A 24647-nucleotide genomic window follows, 5' to 3' on the forward strand; every position below is an offset into this window, starting at 1 on the left:
GGAGCGATACCATTCCTGGAAGAGGGCCATGAGCCAAGGATTGCAATCAGCCTCTAGAAGCTGAAGAAAGCAAGAAAGTCTTTTTCCCTAGAGCCTCCCGACATCTTGACTTTGGCCCCGTAAGACTAATTTTCAGACTTCTAATCTCTAGAACTAGGTAATAAATTTGTATTGTTTTAAGCCATTAAGTTTATGCTAATTTGTTACATCAGCAATAGAAAATGAACATAGTACTCTCCCCTAAAAACTTCTGCTGCTGATCCACATTCGAACAGTTTACTATAAGCCTAAGTGGACTGCTCCCCCTGTGCTGCCCATGATATGCCACTGGTCATGAGTGAGACCTATAACTGGTTTCTAAGGAAAGACAAAGACATTTGGGGAATCTGCCTAACATGTTGGGACTGATGTGAGAAACTGCAATCATTCCCTACCATAAAATGTTGGTGCTAGCAAAAAAAAAAAATGAACTGTCTGGACTAGTACAGCATTATTATATTAATATTAATATATTAACATAATATATTAATATTCCTTTGTATACTGTTCACTGTTGATAATTGTCCAAATACCTTCAAGAACATCAGAAAGGAGAAATAGGCAGCCTGTGCCACAAAATAAATGGAGAAATACGTTAACAGAATCAACTTTTTAGTGTGTCTCTATTTAAAAAAAAAAAAATAGCATTTCAAGAATGAAAAATGCAGTTTCTTACTTCAATTGGTCCCAAAGTCATGTCCATTTGAATTTCATTATCACGGATACAAGACAAGGCTTCCATTGCAAACCTGACATCATCTAAATCACGAATAGGTCTAGATAACTTTTTCAAGTAGTCATTAATAAATGCTATCATGTCTGACATTTTCTTTTTGTATTCTTCATTCAGATATCGACAGAGTAACATCTTCCATGCCTTAGCCTCAATTGATAAGGCCAATTTCATTGGCTCTGGTGAAGACAAGAAAAGATCAAAATAGCAATACAATTGACATTCTGAAACGGTTCATTTTATGTGTAATCTGAACATCTATAACAGCACTGTCTCAGTTAATAGTCACTAGCCACATGTGGCTACGGAGCACTTGAAAAGAAGTTAGTCTGAATTAAATATGTTGTGAGGTTACTAGATTTTGAAGATTTCATTCCTATCCCCATGGAGTATGTTAAACTGTGCATGAGGACACTAAAAGTCTACGGAGAAGAATATCAGAAATTACTTCTAGCACTGTCCAATACTAACCTTGCTCTGTTTCTGGTCATCCCATTAGCAGCTTTCACTCATCTCATTTCATCTAGGTAACCCCACACAGTGGAGGGTAATATATTTTTTATCTGCCAAACCTGCCCATTTTCTGTTATTCCACTCTCTACTTCATCTACATAGTTAGAGAATACATATAACCTGACCTTCAACCTGGGCCTAGCTGATTGTCCTAGTCAATCTTGACCTTTTATGCACTAATCAGAATCTACTCTTGAGAGTTTGGAATGAGATTTAAGGGAGAGCCCTCTGACCCGGGAAGCAGAAAAGGTCATGTGCAGAGGGAAGAAGAAATGAGAGCCAGAGAGAAAGGATTTCCTCAGCTTCCTGCACAGTCCCTGGTTCTGGTCCATTCCTAAAGCCCAGTTGCATCTTGGATTCTGGGATATACCATTTTCTCCTTAACATAGCTCAAATGGGTTTCTGTCCCTTGAAAACAAAACAGCTCTAACTAGTCAACTCTACCTTATCAATCCCTACTCGTTCCTTTTATCTACAATCAGTACCCCTAAACTCCCCAGCCCTGCCAAGCTTGAAACATAACTGCTCCCCTCCCAACTTCCAACAGTTAACGAGAAAGGACTAAGGAGCTGAGAACAGTGTAGCCTGAGAAGAGACACGCAGCCAGCTTGTTGGTTCAGGCTGTGAGATTCTATCTCATGAGGTCCACATCTCCTGGGTCTCTTTTCCCCTTTTCCTTGGACCCCACGGATTCAGTACACTTTCCCCTTTCTTTATAACCATTGTCACCTATTACATTTTTTAGTTTCTTCTCTCTAAAATCAAGTACCTGGACAACTAGAACACTGTGCTACAGGTGATTTTTGTATTAAGAACCATAGTCCTAACCACTATAAGGAAATAAATAGGACATTAAAATACTAGATAGAATACAGTTTCTAAAATGCTGCAGAAGTTCTTGTAATTATTGTCCCTGATATACAGTTTTTGATTGCTAGCTAATAATCTCCTCAAGTATTTGTGATTCTTCTCCAAATTAAATCCCTTATTGATAGATATAATAGTAGTCAATATTTATTGAACATCAACTATCTACCAGGCACCATGCTATGTGTCTCATATAAAGTAGTTTGTGAGGTGGGCACTGTCATTGTCACCAAGTAACCTTGGAAGTCAAATTTGAGAACCACAGTTACACTGATTCCATGAGGATAGATCTGAAAATCTGCATAAGGTGGCTATTAATGTAAAATAGTCATTCAAATATCTTCTGAGAATAAAATCTTCTACAAACTTAAGAATGATTGTACTTTCATAACCATGGCAATAAGTAGCCACCACACCCAGTTTTAAACCTAAACCATCGACCAATTCACTTTAGTTCACATGCTTTTGCAAGCCAATCAGTGTCAGTCCCTTTCTTCTGAATGGAAACCAGTCAGGAGGAATATAATAAACCTACATCTAAGTGCCAACCAATCAAAAACAGTGTTGCCTGAGCAAGCATCCTTCTACAGATGATGTTAACCTATTTAGGCACACAATCCTTAGACTCCATGCTGCCCAGCCACCCTGTATGAAACTGGCAGTCTGCTCTGTTGGCAGCACTATGCCTGACCAACCTCTCCCTCACTACAGTAAGCCATAAAGTCACGTTGGGTTTTCTATTTCAGACATTAAGTGGTTGTCCCAACATCCTTTGTACTCTAATCCCAAATGGATTAACTTCTCAGGAGACCTCAAACTGACTCTTATCTCAGGTATACAACCCGCTCCTCACAGTAACATGAAAAAGAGTTTTGCCTGTACTTTTAGTTATTTGACTGCCAACAGAGGAACTGTGCAGAATATTAAGTGTATTAAGCCACCTTGGTATAATATTATATGTAAAATATATAATAATATGTAACATATATACATAATGCATATATAAACAATATTGGTGGTCCTGAAATATTTAATATTTATAATATTTACCAAGGTAGCTTAATAACTGCTTTCTAAAGTAACATTTCATGTGAAAATACGGATATTTTACAGAATATTTTTTAAGTACCTGTATGCAATTCAAGTGCTCCTACAACAATAACAGGCTTCAACTCATCAATCTCCTGTTCAAAAGTAGCATAGTGCAGAATTTCTGATCTGATTTCGGTCAGAGAGGGGTTGTTAGCCAAAAACTCCTGTAGTAAGGAAATAATCAATGTTTTCTTTAGCTTTTTAACAGTATAAATCTGACACTTATAATAGTTAAATTAGAAAATTGCATTTGCTTATACACTTTCCACTTGTATGTACTATCAGGCCAGTGGCTCGGTACGGAAAGGGATAAATTCATAGTGCTAAAAGAGGAGGCTATGTGAGAGAATTTCACAAAATAGCATGAATGGTTATTCAGAGTTCTCAAGTTACCTTGAGTCTCTAACCAAAAATATAGCCAAGTCTAGGTAAGTGTGACATACCCTTGAGTATCTGGCCTCTGGACCTGTCTGTAACATCACTGATACTGAATTGTTTAAGCTAATTAAGCATAGTCTGCCTGAGCCTCATTATTATCAATTGCCTCAAAATGTCCATGTGAGAATTACACATGATATGATATGTTAGGTGCTTGGCATTTATAGGCTCTTGACCTCTGCTCATGAGTTCCTGTCATCATCACTGATATTTTCTTGGCATTCCCACACAAGTTGGATATAAACAATTCAAACTCAAGCTGCTTCACAAGTAGCAGAAACACACCTTCACTTTCACATCTCGGTCCTCTGTCCAGAGTGTCTTGTATTTTTGAAAGTCCTGCAGGGCCTCATGAGCCACCTTTCTTAGAGAATTCACGGAGGAAGAAAGCAGGAGGACCAACTTGGAAATGTCTTTGTGCTCAGCTACACCAGGATAAAAATTCTTCAGCTTCCTTGCAGGAATTATTTCTTCAAAAGATCCTGAAAACAAATGTTTTTATATAGAGATAACTTGAATATTCAACTTTAAATATTACCGATTTTAATATTTATAGATATTTTTCAAGCTGTATTTTCTTAAAAGACTCTCCCTTCAAGTAATTAAAAGCTATTCTCTTGCTATATGTACTTATTCTCATTAAGCTATTTGAGATCTAGGTTTCTTTAATGTGAAAAAACTTATTCAGAGGAGAGAACTAAAAGACACTGATTAAACCCCTCCAAAAGAGGTTTAATTTGAATGAAGTTTATCAGTTTTTTTCTGTTTGGGACCATGCTTTTGCTCTCATATCTAAAAAATATTTGTCCAAACCTAAATCATAAAAAGTTTCTCTATGTTTTCTTCTAAATTTTTTATAGTGTTAGTTCTTCTAAATTCACTTTGAGTTAATTTTTATGTATGGTGTGAGGTAAGGGTCCAATTTCTTCTTTTGCATATATATAATTGTTCCAGCACCATTTGTTGAAAAGATTCTCCATTATCCCATTAACTTGACTTGATATCTTTGCAGAAAGTTAATTGACTCTAAGAATTTATTTTTGAATTCTCTATTCTTCACCATTGATCCATATATCTTTCCTTAGGCCAGTATCACACTATTTTGATTGCTATAACTTTACAGTGAGTTTTGAAATCAAGTAGTACAAATCCTCTAGCTTTTTTCGAAATTGTTTTCAAAATTGTTTTTGGCTATTATAAATCCTTTAAATTTCCCTATTCCCTATTAAACTTTTAGGATCAACTTGCCAATTTCTACAAAACAGGCTTCTTGGATTTTGATAGAGATTTCATTAAATCTATAGATCTATTTTAGAAGAAATTGTCATTTTAACAATATTGAGTCTTACAATCCATGAACATTGTGTATCTCTCTATGGTATATCTTCAGCAATGTTTTGTGGTTTCCAGTGTACAGGCCTTAAACTTCTTCTGTTAAATTTATTTTATTCTTTATGACACTATTATGAATGAATTTGTTTTCTTAATTTCATTTTTAGACTGTTCATTGCTAGTATTTAGAAATACAATTAATTTTTGTATATTATTCTTGTATCCTACAAACTTGTCGAACTTGTTTATTAGTTCTAATAGTATGTCTGTTCCTGAGGATGTTTTTATATATGAGATCATGTCATCTGCTAATAAAGAGAGTTTTACTTCTTTCTCTCCAAACTGTATATCTGTAATTTCTTTCCTTATCTTAACCCATTAGAAAGAACCTCCAGTATAATATTGAACAGACATTATAAGAGTCAGCATTCTTGATTTGTTCCTGATCTTAGGGGAAAACAGTTCCAGTCTTTCACCATTAAATATAATATTAGCTGTAGGTTTTTCATAGATGCAAAAGTTCAGTGCTACCCTCAGATTGTTGAACATGTTTATTATGAAAGGATGTTAGATTTTGGTAAATGCTTTTCTCTGTTTTTTGAAACGATCGTGTAGTTTTTGTCCTTTATTCTACTAATAGGATGTGCTTTAGAATTTTGGTCATAGCATATACTCCTCTTTATATGTCGCTGGATTCAGTTGGCTAGCATTTGTTAAAGATTCCAGTATGGTCACTTAATTTAAGGATCTTTTAAAGATGGTTTTTAAATATAAAGAAGTCAAATTTAACCATATTTTCTTCTATGGTTTGAGTTCTGTATATCTTAAGAATCTTTACCTACACTGATATCATAAATATATTGTACTGTTTTATTAAAAGTATTACTATATATTTATTAGTTACTATATTCTATATGTATATAATGTATATATGTTATATATTATATGTTACATGTTATGTATATTATATGTATGTAATGTATATATTAGAATATAGATAGCTGGTATATAATTTTAGATACATTTAAGATCTAATTTAAGTCCCTATGGATTAAAGTTCCTAGTGCCATTTATTAATAGTACATTCTTTCCCCTCTGATTTGTAATTCCATCTGTCATAATCAAATTTTTATATATATGCCTATTTCTGCTGACTCTGTCTTGTTCAACTAATCAATTCTTGGGCCATTAAAAGATTATCTAAATTAGTCTGGCTTTATAATACTCCTTGCTATTTGGCAGAGCAGGGCACCCTACTTTGTTTTTCTTCTCCAATTTTTAAGCTTTTTTTTGGCTCTTTGCACTGCCATATAATTTTCCAAAAAAATATTAAAATTAAATTAAGAAATTGTAGAAAAATTCTATTGTGATTTTACTGGAATTGTATTTAATTTGTAAATTAATCAAAAAATTAACTTCTTTTTTATTAAATTTATTGGGGTAACAGTGTTTAATAACAGTACATAGGTTTCAAGTGTACAATTCTTTAATAGATCATCTCTATATTGCATTGTGTGTTCATCACCCAAAGTTAAATCTCCTTTTGTTACCATATATTTGATCCCTTTTCTACCACCCTTCCGCCCCACTATCCCTCTGGTAACCACTATCCTGTTGTCTGTGTCTATGAGTTTTTGTTTGTTTGTTTGTCTTGTTCGCTTGTTGCTTTCAGTTTTATATCCCACATATGAGTGAAATCATATGATTTTCGACTTTTCCTGTCTCACTTATTTCACTTAGCTTGCTATTCTCGAGATCCATTCACGTCATCACAAATGACAGTATTTCATCTTTTCTTATGGCTGAGTAATATTCCATTTATATATGTATCACATCTTCTCTATTCAATCATCTATCGAAGGACACTTCTGTTGTTTCCATGTCATGGCCACTATGAATAATGCTGCAATGAACATAGGGGTACATATATCTTTACAGATAAATATTTTTGAATTTTGAATTCTGGGTCATATGGTAGTTCTATTCTTAATTTTTTGAGTAAGAGTGGCTATGCCAATTAACATTCCCACCAGCAATGTATGAAGTTTCCTTTTTCCCCACAAGCTCTCCAACACTTATGTTTTATCTTATTGTTAATAACCATTCTAATAAGTGTGAGGTTTTGTGGTTTTGATTTGCATTTCCCTAATAACTAGTGAAGGTGAGCATCTTTTCATACACCTGTTGGCCATTTGTATGTCTTCTTGGGAGAAGTGTATGTTCAGGTCCTCTGCCTATTTTTTAATTGGTCTGTTTGACTTTTTGTTGTTGAGTTATATGAGTTCTTTATTTTGGATATTAGCCCCTTATTGAGGGTACTGTTTGCAAATATCTTCTTCCATTTGGTTGGTTGCCTCTTTGTTTTGTTGATGGTTTCTTTTGCTGTGCAGAAGCTTTTTTGTTTGATTTAGTCTCATTCACTTATTTTTGCTTTTACTTCCCTTGCCTTTGAGGTCAAACTCATAAAATCTCTCTAAAACCAAGGTCCAGGAGTAGGCACAGTGCAGTGGAAGTCAATTTTCAGCTCACACCAAAATATCAAAACCAAGTCATTATACACCAGGCCTGATATTTTTTTTGTCTTCCTTTAGCTGGTTGTAGGGAATACCCCGTGAGACTGTAAGCTGAGAGAGCAGTGCTGGTGCAATATAGAAAGGTGGCATGGGGGTCTGGACTACCTGTTCATGTAACTTACATGGTATCTTATTTTTAATTTGCATTTTCCAATGGAGGTCATATAGTTTCAGAAAAATAGTTTGACTTTTTTTTTTTCGATTCCACATATAAATGAGATTATACAATATTTTTTTCTGTGTCTGACTTATGTCACTTAGCATAAAGTCCTCCACATTTATCCATGTTGTCACCAATGGCAGGATTTACTTCTTTTTAAAGTTGAATAATATCCCATTGTAAAAAAGTTGAACTCATAGTAACACAGAGTGGAATGGTGGTTACCAGAGTCTGGGAGCGGAAGAAAGGGGAGGTATCGATCAAAGGGTACAAACTTTCAGTTACAAGATGAATAAGTTCTGGAGACCTGATGCACAGCATGCTGATCTAGTTAATAATAATGTATACTTGAAATTTGCTAAGAGAGCATATAGTTCTCACCACCCTCGAAAAAAATGGTAACTAGGAGAGAAGGTAGGTACGGTAACTACTTTGATGGTGGCAATCATTCACAGTGTATATATATTTCAAGATATCATGTTTTATTCCTTAAATATATAAAAAATGTTGTCGAAAATAAAGAAATGTTTTTAAAATGTGGCAGAAGAGCAAAGAAAAAAGAAGAAAAAAATTAGCTTTCTATACAAGAAAGTGTCCAAAATGTTCCTGGAATTTGGAGTCAGTGTCATTATCGCACTCATAATTACTTAAGAGAATAGCTTATGAGTATTTTATGTATAAGGAACACATGACCCAGATCTTCTAAGCACCATGTTCTAGCAAACTAGGTTTATCAGACCAAATACGAAGCTAAAAGTAGTACTAATACTAAGATTTGTTTGAATTTTTAACTTTGAATCTAAAATTATGATAGTAGAACAACTATAAAAATCCTTGGTCACCCATGACAAAAATCTGGAAAGAAATGTCTGCATGTTATGTTTAAAATGGAAGATGGAGAACACTAGTTTTTTTATACAAAATTTAACAAATAAACATATAAAAATGACTTTTAAAAATATCTATATGCTGTCGTACCCAGGAAGAATCAGAAAAAGTACTTATTAATTGTTATAATTCTGAGACTCTATTGATCTGAGAATTGTTTTAACATTCTTACTCTCTTCTTTCTTAAACTGTTTTCCTATGCTTGGATGGGTCAGATCAGCAGTAGTCCGGGAGGGGCTACCAGTAATGACAGGCTTGATGTGACGGGTCTGCTGTTGCCCCCAGTGAGCCACTCCTCTGCTGACCTCTAGGGTTAACTGGATCATGCGGTTAATGGCTTGCTGAATGTCATCCAAACTAGGAATCATTACCTGTGGAAAGAAGAAACAAGTTCCTGGCACTGCCAGGACACCCCCCACCTCTGATTCTCACCAATCCCATTCCTCACCGAGTGGGGCAAGCCCCACCTGGCTAAGGAAAAGGCTGCTTTCGGGAGAGAGATGTGAGAGGAGTACAAACTGCATGCAGACTGAAGTTTTCCCATCCCATCAATTCCTGCAGGAAAAAAGGTTAAACATAGTACTTGTCATCCTTTCCCCGTGAGGGTGGCTGGATGCAGCCAAAAATTGTGGACTATATGTTAGACGTCCATGAAGCAAAATAACTGAAGAAGTTATACTGCCAAAATTCTGACCTCAATTCTTTGAAATGTGCCAAATAAGCAAAGAAGGCATCCTCCAGGAGGCCAGACTGGGTAGATGTGGTGTTAGGCGAGTCATAGATAGTCCCTACCCGGCCTTATCCCTTGGCTCCTCACAAAATGCACTTCAGCCATCCTCTGTGACTTGGGGTTGCAGATGCCAATAAGCAGCTGGGGTAGTGGTAGAGATGAATCTTATGGGGAAAGCGCAAGGGACCTGCAGTACTCAGGGCACACGCTCGCACGCGCTCACTCTCTTTCTCTCTCTCTCTCCCCGCCCCCTCTCTCTCTCTCTTTCTTCCTGCCACCATTAGGTGGTTGCCTCACGAGCATGTGTTTGTGGTAGGGATTTGAACTTCTAAAATGGTCTTATTTAGATAACTTAATATTTGAAGTAAGAAAAAGCAAGATTTTTAGAATACTTCCTAATTGATGGCTGAACAGATGCTTAACTGTTACACCAACCTCAGTACACCATGAACTCTGCAGAGCAATCTTTTTCTTTTAGGATAGAAAATATTTATATTTAATTGTTCAAGTCACTAAGAAGAATTGGGGAAGTACTTTGTAATCAATATAATTAACTAATTTATCTATTATTTTCAAAAAAGAAGATAAAAGATTGCTGCAATCTTTTTATTATAAATGATAACATTTTGATTTTTGTTCAATACTGAGGTGAAGTCAAAAAATACACAGGATTAAGAGATTACCATGACAGTTCAGTTCTTATGCTATACTTCTCAATTAATTACCAAAATATCATGCTTTAAGTTGACTATTTTAATAATACTTACCACATTAGGAATCGCAAGATGGACTTCAGTTTGTATAAAGGAAATAACATCTTCTGACCGCTTTCGTCCATAAAGGCTATAATAAGATGAACATTTAGCTGATAAATTTAACCTACAATTTCATAAATCCCTTGTTATGCTAAAAATAAAGGCCATTTTCAAAATACTGAATTACATGAAGAAAATGTTATTTATAATGGAATCATAATTTCAGAGAACTAAGAAAACAGTGACTTAATATTCTTAGAAGTAAAATATTAGGCTCATATACATTTTCTAGTATTTTAATATTCTCTCTCAGCAATAACCATTTAATAATGTTTACCAAAAGCACTACTTTTTCACAGCCCTATAACGGATGTTGGACAAGATCACCAACAAAAAGCATATACCTTCATACACTTTTTTATATATACTTTTTTGAAAGATTAAACAAGACATTGTTGGCCAAAGCCTTCCAAAAACTGCCTTTTAAAACAATATCACTCATGTTCAGACAGAACTACAGACATACAGACATATGAGTGTAAATAATGAAGGATACATATTAAAGCTGCAAATTAATTTGGTTATCACCCTCTGCCTTGACCTATGTCCCCATACCAGATAAAATTATAATAAATGTAAAATGTCCATAGCAAGAAATGCTGATATTACTGAAAAACTACACTTCCAGTTATAATTGCAAGCGGATGTGGGGAGAGGGAGACAATAAGAAACATGAAGCCTCCATAGTTCGAAGCAGAGACCCAACTTCAGCACTCTGGACCAGTGGTTCCCAGATAAACATATCATTGCAAGAAACGCTTCAAACTAAAAGCATGCAAACAAACAAAGAAAAAAACTTCTCATTCTTAGTCTTGCTGTGAAATTCAAGATGCAGCAATAAAGTATAGACTGTATTAAAAAGGGCACAATCTGAAAACAAGAAAGAGTTTTGTAAAGTATAAGCAAAAAGCTGACATAAACCAGGCAGTAAATAATGAACTAAATTATTCAGTAAGTTATCTGATAGGTAATGATTAATGTATGTCAGGCACTTTTTCAAACACTTTCCATATATTAACACATTTCACGCTCACATTAACTCTGTGAGGCAGATCCTGTGACTATTATTTCCATTTTGTAGATGAGGAAATCAAGGCAGGGAGAGTAACCTACATAAGGTCACTCAGCTCAGAGTTTACTACCTAGCTAGGTCCAATGTGTCAATCCTACATATAAAAACTTAAAGCACAGCCTTTCTCTAATCTTAAGAATAAACTCGTTTTATCATCTTGAAAAGTTTTGCTGTGTGCCCAACAGAATTAATGGAGAAAAATGGCCTGCATCTAAACATATAATTTATGAATTTCCGGAATAAGGTGCGAAATCCTGCAAGCATCAAACAACACGCGGTTACTTAGAAAAAGAAAATCCAGTTAGCTGCAGAACTCTAATCTGAAATGGAAACAAAAGAAGCCAATGAAACAGTTTCATAGAGTATGAGAGAGAGAGATGGTGATCCAAGCTGGCCAAACTAGCATTCCTGTGTGAGAGTAAGAGAAAGACATTTGAGACAAGGAGAATTTCGAAGTATTATACTCATGTAAACCTCTTCCAAAATTATTTAAGTACTGTAGCACTTGTAAATCGATGTGGCACAGTGAATTCGGACTTCAAAAAAGCCTCTTTGTGCCAAATACGTGATAATCACAGATGGAATATAAAGGATGTGAGAGTATGCTCAAATACAAGATAAGCATCAACATGAATCAGAAATGGATCAGAAACAAACAGCCTGGCCAGGGTTCTGTTTGGGAAACAGTGACAGTGGGAGGCCAGCTCCCATGGTCTACAGGGGACTAAAAGCATTCCATGTGAGATGGGACCTCAGCCAAGCTTGCTAACTGAAGCCAGTGAGTAAAGTGATGTCCCCCCACCTGTAAAGAGAGACTAAATAACAACAAAATTAAGTCCATCACCCTACTGCTTGCAGCTATAGCTTTTCCACAAGTTATCAGTCTGGGGCGACAGAAGCAAATCCACAGCATTCCCAGTAAGCAACTGAGCAGGGCCACTTGTTTGTTCCCCAGCTGAACCTGCAATATCCCAGGATCTCTTCAGGGGGGCAATAACTGTGAACTGATAAGACCTGGTTCGGTATTCAAGGTTACGAGGATCATGTGAGGGCTTAAAAGTGAAACTCCAAGTTAGGGAGAGAGGGAAGGAGAGAGAAACGCACAAAAACAAACCAAAAAAATCTCTTGCTCAAAGAGGAACTACAAACTAAAATCCCAATGAGCATGAATATATCTAAGAGTAAGAAAGAGAACTAAAGAAATCAGTAATTGAACCGGACATTCAATGACAAACTCTAAAATAAGTATACTGAAAGTGTTCAAAGGGATAAATGAAGGCTATCTTCCCCCACCCCCAACAAAAAAAAAGCAATAATAAAGAATTGCTAAACTACAAAGGCAGAAATGATCAAATATCTGGAGAATAAGAAAAAACATTCACTGAAATATTTAAGATGGAATAGATGAGATCATCTTTAGACTAGATAAAGAAATGTTGCCCATAACGTAGCCCAGAAATTCAAAAAGAGACAAAATATATGACAGAGCAATTAGAAGATAGGGAGGAGAAGCCCCAGGATTTGAGATGACCACACATCCAGTGTGCCCAGGGTAGTTCCTGGTTCGGTCTGTCCGGACACTTCCATCTAAATAGTACCCCTTCACTCAGAAGAGTGTCCTAGTCGGAACAATAAATTATGTGGCTAATCCAGGCAAGATTCAGCTACCGGGAGTTCCATAAGAAGAGAACAAAGGCAATGTCCCAGAAGCAATAACTGCACAGGAAATTGCTGAGGGCTTTCCAGGATTAACGAATACAATAAGCCCTCAAATAGAAAGGCACAGCTAGACCAAAAGAGGATGAAAGACAACCCCGCACAGAAAAATAAAACTGCAGAACATCGAGGATAAAAAAAAAAAAAACAATCTTCAGTTAGGCTCACTGCAGACTTCTCATTAGCAACAAATAAGTCAGAAAAAAAACGAAGTACTTTCAAAGCGCTGAGAGAACAAACGAAAAATGTTTATGCGGCCAACCTTGTCATGAAAGTATGAGAGCAGAAAAGGGCATTTTCAGACTTAAACACACTCTCACACACTCTCACTCAGGAACCAGTGGGATAAAAAATATACAGAAACCTGATGATTTTAATAAAATATGCCGGTAAATAAATTATTTTTGAGTGTTCAAAAAAAAGTAAAGTTAAACCATCAAACAGCAATAATGCATGCCAATACCTTTGTAGTTAGAAATAAGACTAAAAAATTAAAATCTTAATTTAATTGCACTGTTAAAATCTCCAGTATTTCTAAACCTGGAGCCAAATATGTATACTCTAAATTTAAGGGTAACTGCTTAAAGAATTAAAAGAGAATAAAAAGAGGAAAATTACCCATCACAAAGATAACGGAGATAATAAAATGGATCAAAGAAAACGAATAGTAAGAAGAAAACATAAAATAAAATATGATAAATTAAGTGGAACTATACCCCAAAAATCACAGCAAATATAAACAGACTAAACTATTTAAAAAGGCAGAGATAATCAGAGTGAATAAAAATAATCAAGAATATGATACTTTTGAGAGGTAAAACTACACAGTAAGATTTAAATGACAGGATAGAAAAACATATGCAAAAAAAGCTGGGAAAGTAAAATAAATGATAGACTAAAAACAATATGAGGAATCAGGATTAATACTTTTATGATTCTTAATACATAATAAAAACTTGCACTCTAGAAAGTCTGTACTAATTTCCACTCCCACCATGATTGTGTGAGAATGCTTAGTTCAGTAGACCATCTTCAGCCTTGAGTATTACCTTCCAAAAAATGTTTGCCCATTTAAAATATTAAAAAGAGAAGGTATTTGTCTTTGCATAATTCTCATTATTAGCAAGATATAATAAATTTTATATACTTAATTTTTATAAATAATTTGCTCTTATCATCTGCACATATTTATTAAAAACGTTTTCTGACACGTATGTATTTTATTGATAAATCATCTACCTATCTATCCATCTATTTAGACATACAAGAAATCAAGCTTAGCCTGCTATTATTTACAAATAACATTTTCCTAAAATGTCATGTTTCTCACAATTTTACTTAATATGTTTTTATTTACTTAAGGTATATTTAGATAGCCTTATTTGAAAAATTTTCCTGTTTCTTCTGTTGCTTTTATTTTTTATAGATTCATTATCGAGACTTAATTTTTAGTCTGTAGTAAATTTAACTTTGTGTGAACTGATGTTCAAAATGCCATATTTTCCCATATTTCTTATATTAAATATTATTTACCTAATAAAGTATCCCTTCTCTAAAAAAAATATGGATTAGAGGTTCACCAAATAAAAATAAAAGGAAAAGTGCTTTAAGCAGATCTAAATACTATGACCTTGTATGTACTTAACAGCATAGCCCTAAAATACATAAAAATAGAACTGACCAAGCAAAAGGAAAATTTGACAAGTTTACAATCACATAGAGAGATTTTAACAGTGCAATTAAATTGAAATTCAGCAATGACTAGCCAAGGAATAAATCTAATAAAAATGTGAAAGACTTTTACACAGAGAATTATAGAATTTCATTGAGAAATACTAAAGAATATTTAAATAGATCCATGATTTTGGCAATCCATGATTCTGGATGGAAGACTCAATACTAGAAGGATGCTAATTCTCTCCAAATTTATTATAGATTCAATGTAATTTAAATAACCCTCCTCGCTCCTCCAAAAATTAATTTTTCAATAACTTTTGCTTGGTTAATTAACCATATGGGAAAAAAATATATTGGTTTCCTGCCTCACACTAAATACAAAAATCAATACCATGTGGATTAAATCACTAAATGTAAAAGATAAACTATAAAACTTTTAGAAGACATTATGAAGTAGGGAAAGATTTATTTTAAAAGACAGAAAAATCATAGATTACTAAGAAAAAGACTGATAAATTTGAATATTTTAAAGAACAGATTGATAAATTTGAATATTTTTAAACTCGGCAAAGGATAACATAAAGAGAATGAAAAGAAGGATACAGCTGAAAGAAGATATTTGCTGTATTAAGCTATGATACATTAAGCTCATTTGTCAATAATACGTCAAGAACATCAATGAATAAATCCAATAGAAAAAGGAGAAGGGGAAGGAGGAGGAGAGGGCAGAAGGGAGGGAGGGGTAGGGAGAGGAAAGAAGAAAAAAGGAAAGGAAAAGATAAATTTTAATGAAGATAAAGCACAAATATCTCATAAACAAAAAAATATGTTCAACTTTATCAGTAACCAGAAAAATGACCATTTAAATCCCGTTGAGATGCCATTTCACGCCCCCTCTGCTGGCAAGATTTTGTTAATTGAATAATACCAACGGCATGCGAGGATGAGGAGCCATGGGGCTGCTCATGCTAGGCCTTGCCTGGTAAAGTGAGGCATGCACATACCCCAGGGCCCAGCCATTCCTCTCTCAGCAGGTACAGCAGGAGACAGGTACCAGAATGGTCATGGAGGCTTTATTTACAATAGCTCAAACTGGAAACAACCCAAGTAACCATTACCAATAGAACAGATAAAAAGATTGTGTATGCTACAACTACATAGAAGTGAAAATAATTACATTAACAGGTGAATCTCAAAAACATAATACTGAATATAGACCAAAATAGGCAAAATTAAATGGTACATTGATTAGGGATACAATATGTAGTAAATTGATTTTAAAAAGAGGTGCTATTATTAGTATTATGTTAAAATAGTATTACCAGACATATTTAGCATATTTTGAACTTGCCTGGCAACAAATATTCTTTTTTTCATTGTGTCCAAAGACAACCGTGTAGCTTTTTGAAGACTGTCTAGTAATTGATGAGAGAAGAAAGCATAAACCTCTCTACATTCCTGTAACAAAAAATCATATTACATTTTGTACAAAAATTAAGAACTCTAACACACATCCCCAAGCAAGAAAACAATATTGGAAGTGTCACATGAAAGATGAAAAGTAATAAATTATACTATTTCAATTATATTGTAGAAATAAGTTCAATCCTAAATTACTTGTTTATTTTCCAAAACAATATACGCGAGGTTTGCTTTCATAAACACCTTAGCAAACCATAAAGACTTATTGAAAGGCCAAAATTCGAATATGGTTTATTCGAAATAATAGTGGTTTGTTCTTTATTCAATAATTCAATCAACAAAGCTGAAGTACCTATTAAGTGTGGTACACTTCTCAAAACTTAGGGGTGCGGGCATAAGAGGATATTTAGTCTCCATCCTCAAAGTACTCAGCTTGATAGATAAACATATTTTACAATGTATTATAGCAAAATATATGGGAGAAACTTCCACCATCTTGACCGTGATTTGCCCCTCTTTCCAAGCTTCTCTTTCCTTGCAGAGAAGTGGCAAGTTTATTGGTCAGAGTGAGGGACAGGTACGGAGCTTGGACAGGGATCTGGGCACCGTGTCTTGCTTGCACGGTGAGTCACACATTTAGGGCCAGTCTCTGGTCATACTATTCTATTCCTCTCCACTCAACACTCTGCCCCTCGGAGACTGACGGGGTGAGTCAGGTTGAGTTGGATCAGAAGGGAGGTTCATCAGCTATGAACAAGAAGGAATAGGTCAGGGTCAATGAATTATCAGGCTAAAGCACAGGTATGACATAACCAGATATTTACATTAGACCATTCTGACAGCAATGTGGAAGGTGGATTTGAGAGGCAGAGGCTATTTAGGAGGTGACTGAACTAATGCAGCTCCAAGTGATGTCCCAGTTCAAGAGGCGCTGATGGCACTCGTCTTACTCCAGGGAGCCCAGCCAGTGTCAAAGAGAATGCGACTGGAAGACAAGAACTGCTGACATGGGACTACATTTTCTCTCTTCAGTTGACTCCCTGCCTGGGGCATGGTACTGAGAAAAATTCTACAGCTAGACTCAGCAAGAAAGTGTTTCCTGATCCATTGTCAATTGTGTCCTTGAGCAAGAAAGTGAAAGTGGACAAATGTGTGCCATTTATTTACAAAACTGTATGTATTGGAGCATATGTTCAAAAGGGTAAAAGACCATAAAATAAAGAAAGAATGAAAAGATCGTTAATCATGATTTAAAAGAAAACTGACAGGAGCAGGAGAAAACAAGAATTAGTACGAATGTCAGAGTGGCATTCAGAGTCGATGCCCGACCAGAAGAGTGATGCCTAAGAAGGAGAAAGAAACCTTGTGCCTCCTCCTCAACCTTCGTTCTCAAAACATCTGAACACACTGTGAAAAGCTGCCCACCTAGGGTCTCTCCTGGGGGAGAATACACAGGCCATCTACTACGATGCTAGTTAAAAATGCAGATCCCTGGCCCCCAAGTGAACCAGAATCTGCGCTTGCAATATAGGTAACTCTATTAAACATAATAACTGAGAAAAAAAAGTTCTCCAGCCTGAATCAAACAGATTGACACTACAATCCCAGAAGTGACATTCACTATATACGAAAACATTGTCAAACACAATAGGGAAAAGTAACTCTATAAACATAGTTGACAGATCACATTAAAATGATGATATTGGAGAAACTGTAAAGATTGCTATATCTTGCCAGAGTCTACAGTGTAGAATTGAAAATTATATTTTCTGAATTCTGTTATCAATCCAAATTAGTTATAAATCCACATAGGCTGGTTGCAAAACTACTTGGACAAAGCACCATCCAGGGTTATTTACAATCCTATTAGTCATAAGTCTGTGAAATTCAACGAGGTTGTTTCACAATAAATACCTTTTTAAATTCATCTTCTTTATCATTAACAGCAACCTCAGTCACAATATTAGTATCATAATCAATGTTTTCACCGTCTTCTGTTTCACTTCCAAAAACAACATGTTTCCTCTGTTCTACAGACACAAGACAAAACAAAAATACAAGATTTAATGTTGAGCATTTGGCCAAATCTTCTCAGAAAACCCCTTCTTAAAAAGTTCTTAATTTAAATTTTTAAAACTTATTCCTGTAGGAATCATCTTTGAATTCAATTTAAATCACCCATCTCAATAGAATCATTATTCTACTAAGAAATACCCTCTTTAAATATACTATGTTTTAGTATCTAGAATTAAGAAACATTTAAGGAGGGTTTTACATGTTATCTTTCTAAACTTTTTTAGTTTTCTACCTTAATGGGCTCATATTTTTGTGTATCTGACACTTCTGAAGAAAACTGATTAAACTAAATGGAAAAACTCTAAGAGAAAGAAGACATGCTACAGATACTTGTTTAAGCTCAGAGTTTCTCATTCCTAGCACTATTGATAGTCTTGGTTGTTGGGGGCTGGCCTGAGCATTCAGGATGTTCAGCAGCACTCCTGGTCAGTACCCTTACACAGGAGATGCCAGTAACACTTCCCCATGCTGTGTGACAACCAAAAATGTCTCCATTTTAGAATGCTGGCAGAGAAAAAGGGGGGACGGTGGGGAGAGAGAGAGATAACATAGCAAACCTGAGACCGCTATTCATGGAAAAGCCGGCTGCTTGAGAACATAGCTGTAACTCTTATGATTCAAACATTGGAGCTAGTGAAATTACCTGGTATCTGTTTTGCTGTTTTTCCACTGTACTTAACTTCATAAATAGTCTCAAATATTGATATAAGTTCTTTGACAGCTTCTTCTACATGCTTACTTTTGTGGTTTAGAATCTCAGCCCATTCTTTTGTGTATGTCTATTAAATAAAGAAATGACTATTAATTTCCAGATACTTAAAATATACTGTGAAAATTATTTATATGACATTAATTTATAAAACTATACTTAACACCACTTGAAAATAACTAGAGATCGTTGCCAATAGCATAATGTTTCAGATCCAAAAGTGTCAATGGTTAAAGGCACAGCTGTTAAGGACCACACAAAGAAAAGTAGGAGAAAGTAGAAAAATTCAAAGTCTTTGACTTTTATCTGACTCAATTACATACACATAGACATCTACAGTCACATTAAATGAAGAAAAGAAAGAAGGCGGAAGGAGCAGACAGATGATGATGTCAAAAGTTGAAAATGAGAAGTGGTTTAAAAAAAGACAATCCAAAGCGTTACTTTAAGATTCGAATGAGATGAAGTTTTTAAGTGAGCATGGTGTTGTATGCCAGGCATCAATTTAAGACCTTTATGTGTATTAACTCATTTAATTAAATGACAACCTCTTGCTATGGGTAATAATTATTTCCTCCATTTCACAGATGAGAAAATCGAGGCTCAGAATGAATAAGAAATTTGTGGGTGTAAAAATAGAGGTTTAAAACCAGCTTTGACTGATTCTAAAAGCCTGTGCTTTACCTGTCTGAACTCTTAACAGTCAGCAAAGGCTTTAGGAAGAAGTTGAGAATGAGTTAAATTCAGAAAAGAAAACAGGCTTATAAAATTGAATAGCTTTCTGACATGTTCACAACATCCATACATTTTAGGAAAGAGAAAAGTAAATGGGAGCAGCCAGCTCAGACCAAAAAACCACTTCTGTAAAGAAACTCAAGCCTGTCTATGCAAACCTCTCCCTGGGGAAACCTTGAGCAGTCCCACATTCCCTGTATACGGCCCTCATGTTTTCCTTTCCTGGCTACTGGACTAAGGAAGATATTTCTAAATTTGTCGTTCCCATTTATACCACTTCATCTGCATCTGAAACCATCCTCGTCTTCTCCCAGTCTCAGGGGAAATGGCGTTCCTCCTCCTGCCTGAAGAATTGTCTGAACCTTCCAGCCCCAACTCTCCTGACTTTGCTCCCATTCCTTCTTCCTATCCTTGCTAATTTATTCCACACAGTGGTAACCATTGGAATGACAACGATGGCTGAGAGCCACTTCAGTCTAGCAGGGTAAACAAGTGTTAAGCAAGTGGACACTACCAGCTAACTGATCTTGGCAGAATGAACACATGTAAACACCCCATCCAAACCCCGCCTGCTCTGACATCTCCTAAGAAAAGAACCAAACACTACCATTTAAACACGACAGATTGAACACACACGTTTATCTCGGCATTCTCTGATATCTCCAAAAACCTCAACAAATAACATAAAATAATCTTTTATAAAGAATATGCCCACAAGAATAAATGAGAGGATACCACATGAATTTTTCCATATGTTTCCAACAGCATATAAAAATAAAGTTAATGGGAATTGACAATTGGTGGGACAACTGAATATCTACTTGCAAAATAATTAAAATGAGTTTTTCTTTATACCATACATAAAACTAACTCCAAATGATCATAGACCTTAATGTGAGAGGTAAAACTATAAAACTTTTAAAAGAAAACATAGGCATAGATCTTCACAATCTTGGATTAGGCAAAGTTTTCTTAGATATGATAACAAAAACAGAGAGACAAAAGAAAAAGAAAATAAACTGGACATTATCAAAATTAAAAACTTTGGGGCTTCAAAGGACACCATCATGAAAAGTGAAAAGACAACCCAAAGAATAGGTGAAAAAATTGCAAATCGTATCTGATAAAGGACTAGTATCCAGAACATATAAAGGACAATTGCAACTCAAAAGAACAATTACAACCACTTCACACCCACCAAGATAGCTATAATAAAGAAGACAAATAATAAGTGTTGGCAAGGATGTAGAGAAGTTGGAACCCTCGTACACGGCTGGTGGAAATGTAAAATAATGCAGTCGCTTTGGAAAACAGTCCAACAGCTCTTCAAAAGCTTAAACATAGAGTTAACATTTGACCTAGCAATTCCATTCCTAGGTATATATTCATGAGAAATGAAAACATGTCCTCACAAAAACTTGTACATTTATGTTCACAACAGCATTATCTGTAATGGCCAAAAAGCAGAAACAACCCAAATCTCTATCAACTAATGAATAGATAACCAAAATGGGGTACATCCATACAATGCATTCTTATTCAGCAACAAAAAGAAACAAAGCACTAATAAACCAGACAATATGAATCAACTTTGAAAATATGGTGCTAAGTGAAAAAAGTCAGTCATAAAATATCACATATTACATTATTCCATTCATACAAAATGTTCAGAATAGGTAAATATATAAAGGCAGAAAACAGATTAATGGTTGCATAAGGCTAGGAGGGTTGAGAGGAAACGGGGAGTGACTGCTAATGAGTTTGGGATTTCTTTAGGGGTGATGAAATGTTTCTAAAATTTTGGTGATGGTCTGTACAACTCTGTGACTATATTAAAACCACTGAATTGTATACTTTAAATGGGTGAATTGTATGGTGTATGAATTATATCTCAGTAAAACTGTTTTTAAAAAAATAACTATTAGTGCTAGCAATAATTTGAACCAGGAATTGGAGATGGAAAATGAGAAATGGGAAAGGAAAGGCAGCATGTGTGAGAATTTGGAGAAGCTTGGTTGTGAATGAAAAGTGAGAGAAAATGAAGAAGGTTTTTGTTTGTTGGAAAGGATGAGAACATATTAGACTGCTGCTGGTGGGAAGGGTCTGGTGGAGAGGACAAAGATAGACTTTGAAGAGAGTGGAGAAGCTTGGTGGAACAAGGCTGGCAAGAAGGTAAGAAGGCACAGGATCTAGAAACCATTTGGGGAACCTAGATTTTTTAAAGAGGTGGGTACTTTCTCCATGGAACCAGGAGGAAGGAAGAGATGGATGCGGAAGCAGTCAACAATGTACCAAGAGCTCTGACTGTGAAAATTATTTACGTGACTTTAATTTAGAAAACTATAAATAATCCCTGAACCTCTGTCAAAGTCATTTTGTCAAACACCTCAGATGCTGGTTATTCTGCATTTGCTTTCTACCAGCCCACGCTTAGTTCTTCTACTCCCTGCTCTGTGCAGAGGGAAGCTGGCCTCTGGGTCTCGCTTATTCTAAGATTACCAGTTGGGTCTGACCCAATGGGAAGCACCAGCAAAAGCTAGAAGAGCTGGAGGAGAGAGAAGTGGGGGTATTTCTTCCTTACTCCTTTCTTGCTTGGAGGCTGCATCTCTGATAGAGACTGTTCACAAATTCAGCTCCTACAGGATGAGCCCTTCCACTTGGTCCAGCTTTTACTGGGTTCTAACAGCAGTATTTCCTCCCCTGGTCCCCTCAGTCCTAGCAGTGGCAATGACTTTTACCCTTGGGACTCCCGAGGTATCTCACTTTGCTGGGGTCTTCACTGGTACTGTCCTATACTCAATATCCCAAACTCCATCCTAGTGCCTAAACCCTAACCAAAGAACACCTGCAAAAAAACCTTATATTTGATCCTTGCTGAATTGGATCATACTGAATAATCATAAAAACTCATACTGCCAAAAATGCCAGGGACAAAAAATGTATGCATTACCACTGCAGAGAAATTTCCTGTGTCAGCTGTCAACCCAATGGCCCAGCCATCTTCCATTTAACAAGCGGCAAAATAATGCCACCGCAAAAACTGCCTCTATACCATGCCACTACCAGTTGAGACTACATGAGGTAAAGCATCCTTTCCTGGTAAGGACTCCATCTCTTCTTGAGAGGACTAACTAGCCCTAGATAATTAAGACCATTCTTTAAACCCACTGAAGAACAGACTGAAATACTAAGGGGCAGTGCAGGGACATACTGGAAGACTGTAAAATTGATTTTATGGACTTCTTTCATATTTTTAAAAATTGAGATATATTTCATATGCCACAAAATTTGCCCTTATAAAATGTGCAATTCATTGGTTTTTAGTATTTTCACGGACTTGTGCAACCATGACTGCTATCTAATTCCAGAACATTTTCATCATCCCCCCAAAATTCCCCACATCCCTTAGTAGTCACTCCCCATTTCCCCATCTCCACAGTCCTTGCAACAATTAACCTACTTTCTGCCTCTATGGAGCCAGGTGGATTTTATTGATATAATTTTCAATACCCTTTAATGTATTTACCAGCATTCTCCTACTCTTGAGATCTTAATAAACTGTGTATACAGTGTGTGTGTATGTGTGTGTTTATATATATACATCTCCAGATACAGATATGTCAGTCAGGGTCCACTCAGGAAAACAGATGCCACACCAGCTATCTTAACACGATGAGAGAATTTAACATAAAGAGTTGGTTAAACAACTGTTAAAAGGACCGAAATGGCAAAAGGGGACACTGAGATCACACGGAGATGGTAAGTGCATAAAGCAGCTACCACCTGGGGAGCCTGAGGAAGCAAAGGGAGGATGCAGTTATTAGAACGGAGAGCTGGAAAGTGAGGTAGCTGCCCAGCGACATTGCTGCCTCAGGAGCTCAGAGACAACCTCATGGTGCTGCTATGTCTGAGGGGCACAAAAGGCTGGTTCCGTAAGGGCGGGAGAAAAGCTCGGGCCTGGGACTAACTGCTGCTGTCAAGGTAAAGAGCTGTTGTCCATGCGACCGTGTCAGGAACAGAAGGCAAAACAGGAAAGAACAAGTCCCTTCTCTCTCCTCCATCCTCCTTCTAGCATCCCTATCGGCAAAGCCAGCTCACTAAGGATACAGTTTGCAGAGTCCCAGCCCCAGCACCATAGAACAGAAGGTCCAATCTGAAGCTGGCGGACAACAGCTTTTTAATAATTAATTAATCTGTCCTAAACTGGGCTTAGATGTTCCACATCAAGGAACACTACACTGACTGCAAATAGCCCAGGTTCTCAAACACAATCTGAAACCACTGCTTGGCGCAAACTAACCTCTTCCCCCGAATTAACATTATGTGTGGCATGTTTCCAAAACTGACTTCCGCCCAGACTGCTACCTGACTTTTCCTGACATTACAAATCTTATTCTGCCTTCACCAAAATGGCTGCCTGATGACAGGTTTGTGGGAAGACAGCCCACTGTAACCAGACGTTAGATCCCTCTGCTGCAAGTGACTGGGGCATATCGATTGGCAAAGGCACGCTTCAAACACCACCTCATGTATTTTGATTTACAAGTAGTAAGTTTTGAGACTTACCACTTATCTAATAACAGCATCTCTTGTGTGCCACCACATTTACACTCGGTCACCTTTAATCTATCCCAATTTTGACTTCTTTCCCTTTCCATGCATATAAAAGTTATTTGTGTGTTAAAAACAAATTTTCTCTGGTAGTATAAATTTCCCCCACTGAGCAGTTGATAGTGTCAGAACGGTTTTAGGTACATACCAATGTAAGGTGATTTTCATTGTAAATGAGACAAAAGGAAGGAAACAGACATAGAAATTTCCCTACTCCTTTGTATCCTGTTTGTTTACAAGTAAGATCTGGTATGAAGTGCATATCGTCAGATTCTAGGATGGATAAAAAGAAAACGACAGGCAGAAAATTACCCCTTGCCCCTGGGCAGGTAAACAGGAGCCTTCATTGGAAAATTTTAATTGCTGAGAAAAGACTAATATAGCATTCCAAGGGCTCTCTGTCCTAGAGTAACATGGAATTAAGGAAAAGGAGCAGAGTGCTGCATTAA

At 36.1% G+C, this 24647-nt stretch overlaps 1 protein-coding gene across 2 annotated transcripts in view; it reads right to left on the bottom strand.

The window, feature by feature from the left end:
• Positions 1 to 24647, bottom strand: part of DNAH8 (dynein axonemal heavy chain 8) — a 310080-nt gene that overhangs the window by 210201 nt on the left and 75232 nt on the right. For both annotated transcript variants that reach the window (XM_039856088.1, XM_039856089.1), the window contains 8 exons: positions 18787 to 18922; positions 17982 to 18097; positions 15997 to 16103; positions 10133 to 10208; positions 8808 to 9006; positions 3968 to 4164; positions 3282 to 3408; positions 716 to 951 (listed from right to left, as the gene is read on the bottom strand). In XM_039856088.1, coding sequence (XP_039712022.1) covers positions 716 to 951; positions 3282 to 3408; positions 3968 to 4164; positions 8808 to 9006; positions 10133 to 10208; positions 15997 to 16103; positions 17982 to 18097; positions 18787 to 18922 — 1194 coding nt within the window. The remainder of the gene's footprint in view (positions 1 to 715; positions 952 to 3281; positions 3409 to 3967; positions 4165 to 8807; positions 9007 to 10132; positions 10209 to 15996; positions 16104 to 17981; positions 18098 to 18786; positions 18923 to 24647) is intronic.

This window comes from Pteropus medius, unplaced genomic scaffold, assembly GCF_902729225.1.
Source record: "Pteropus medius unplaced genomic scaffold, Ma_sr-lr_union100, whole genome shotgun sequence".
Classification (NCBI taxonomy): Eukaryota; Metazoa; Chordata; class Mammalia; order Chiroptera; family Pteropodidae; genus Pteropus; species Pteropus medius.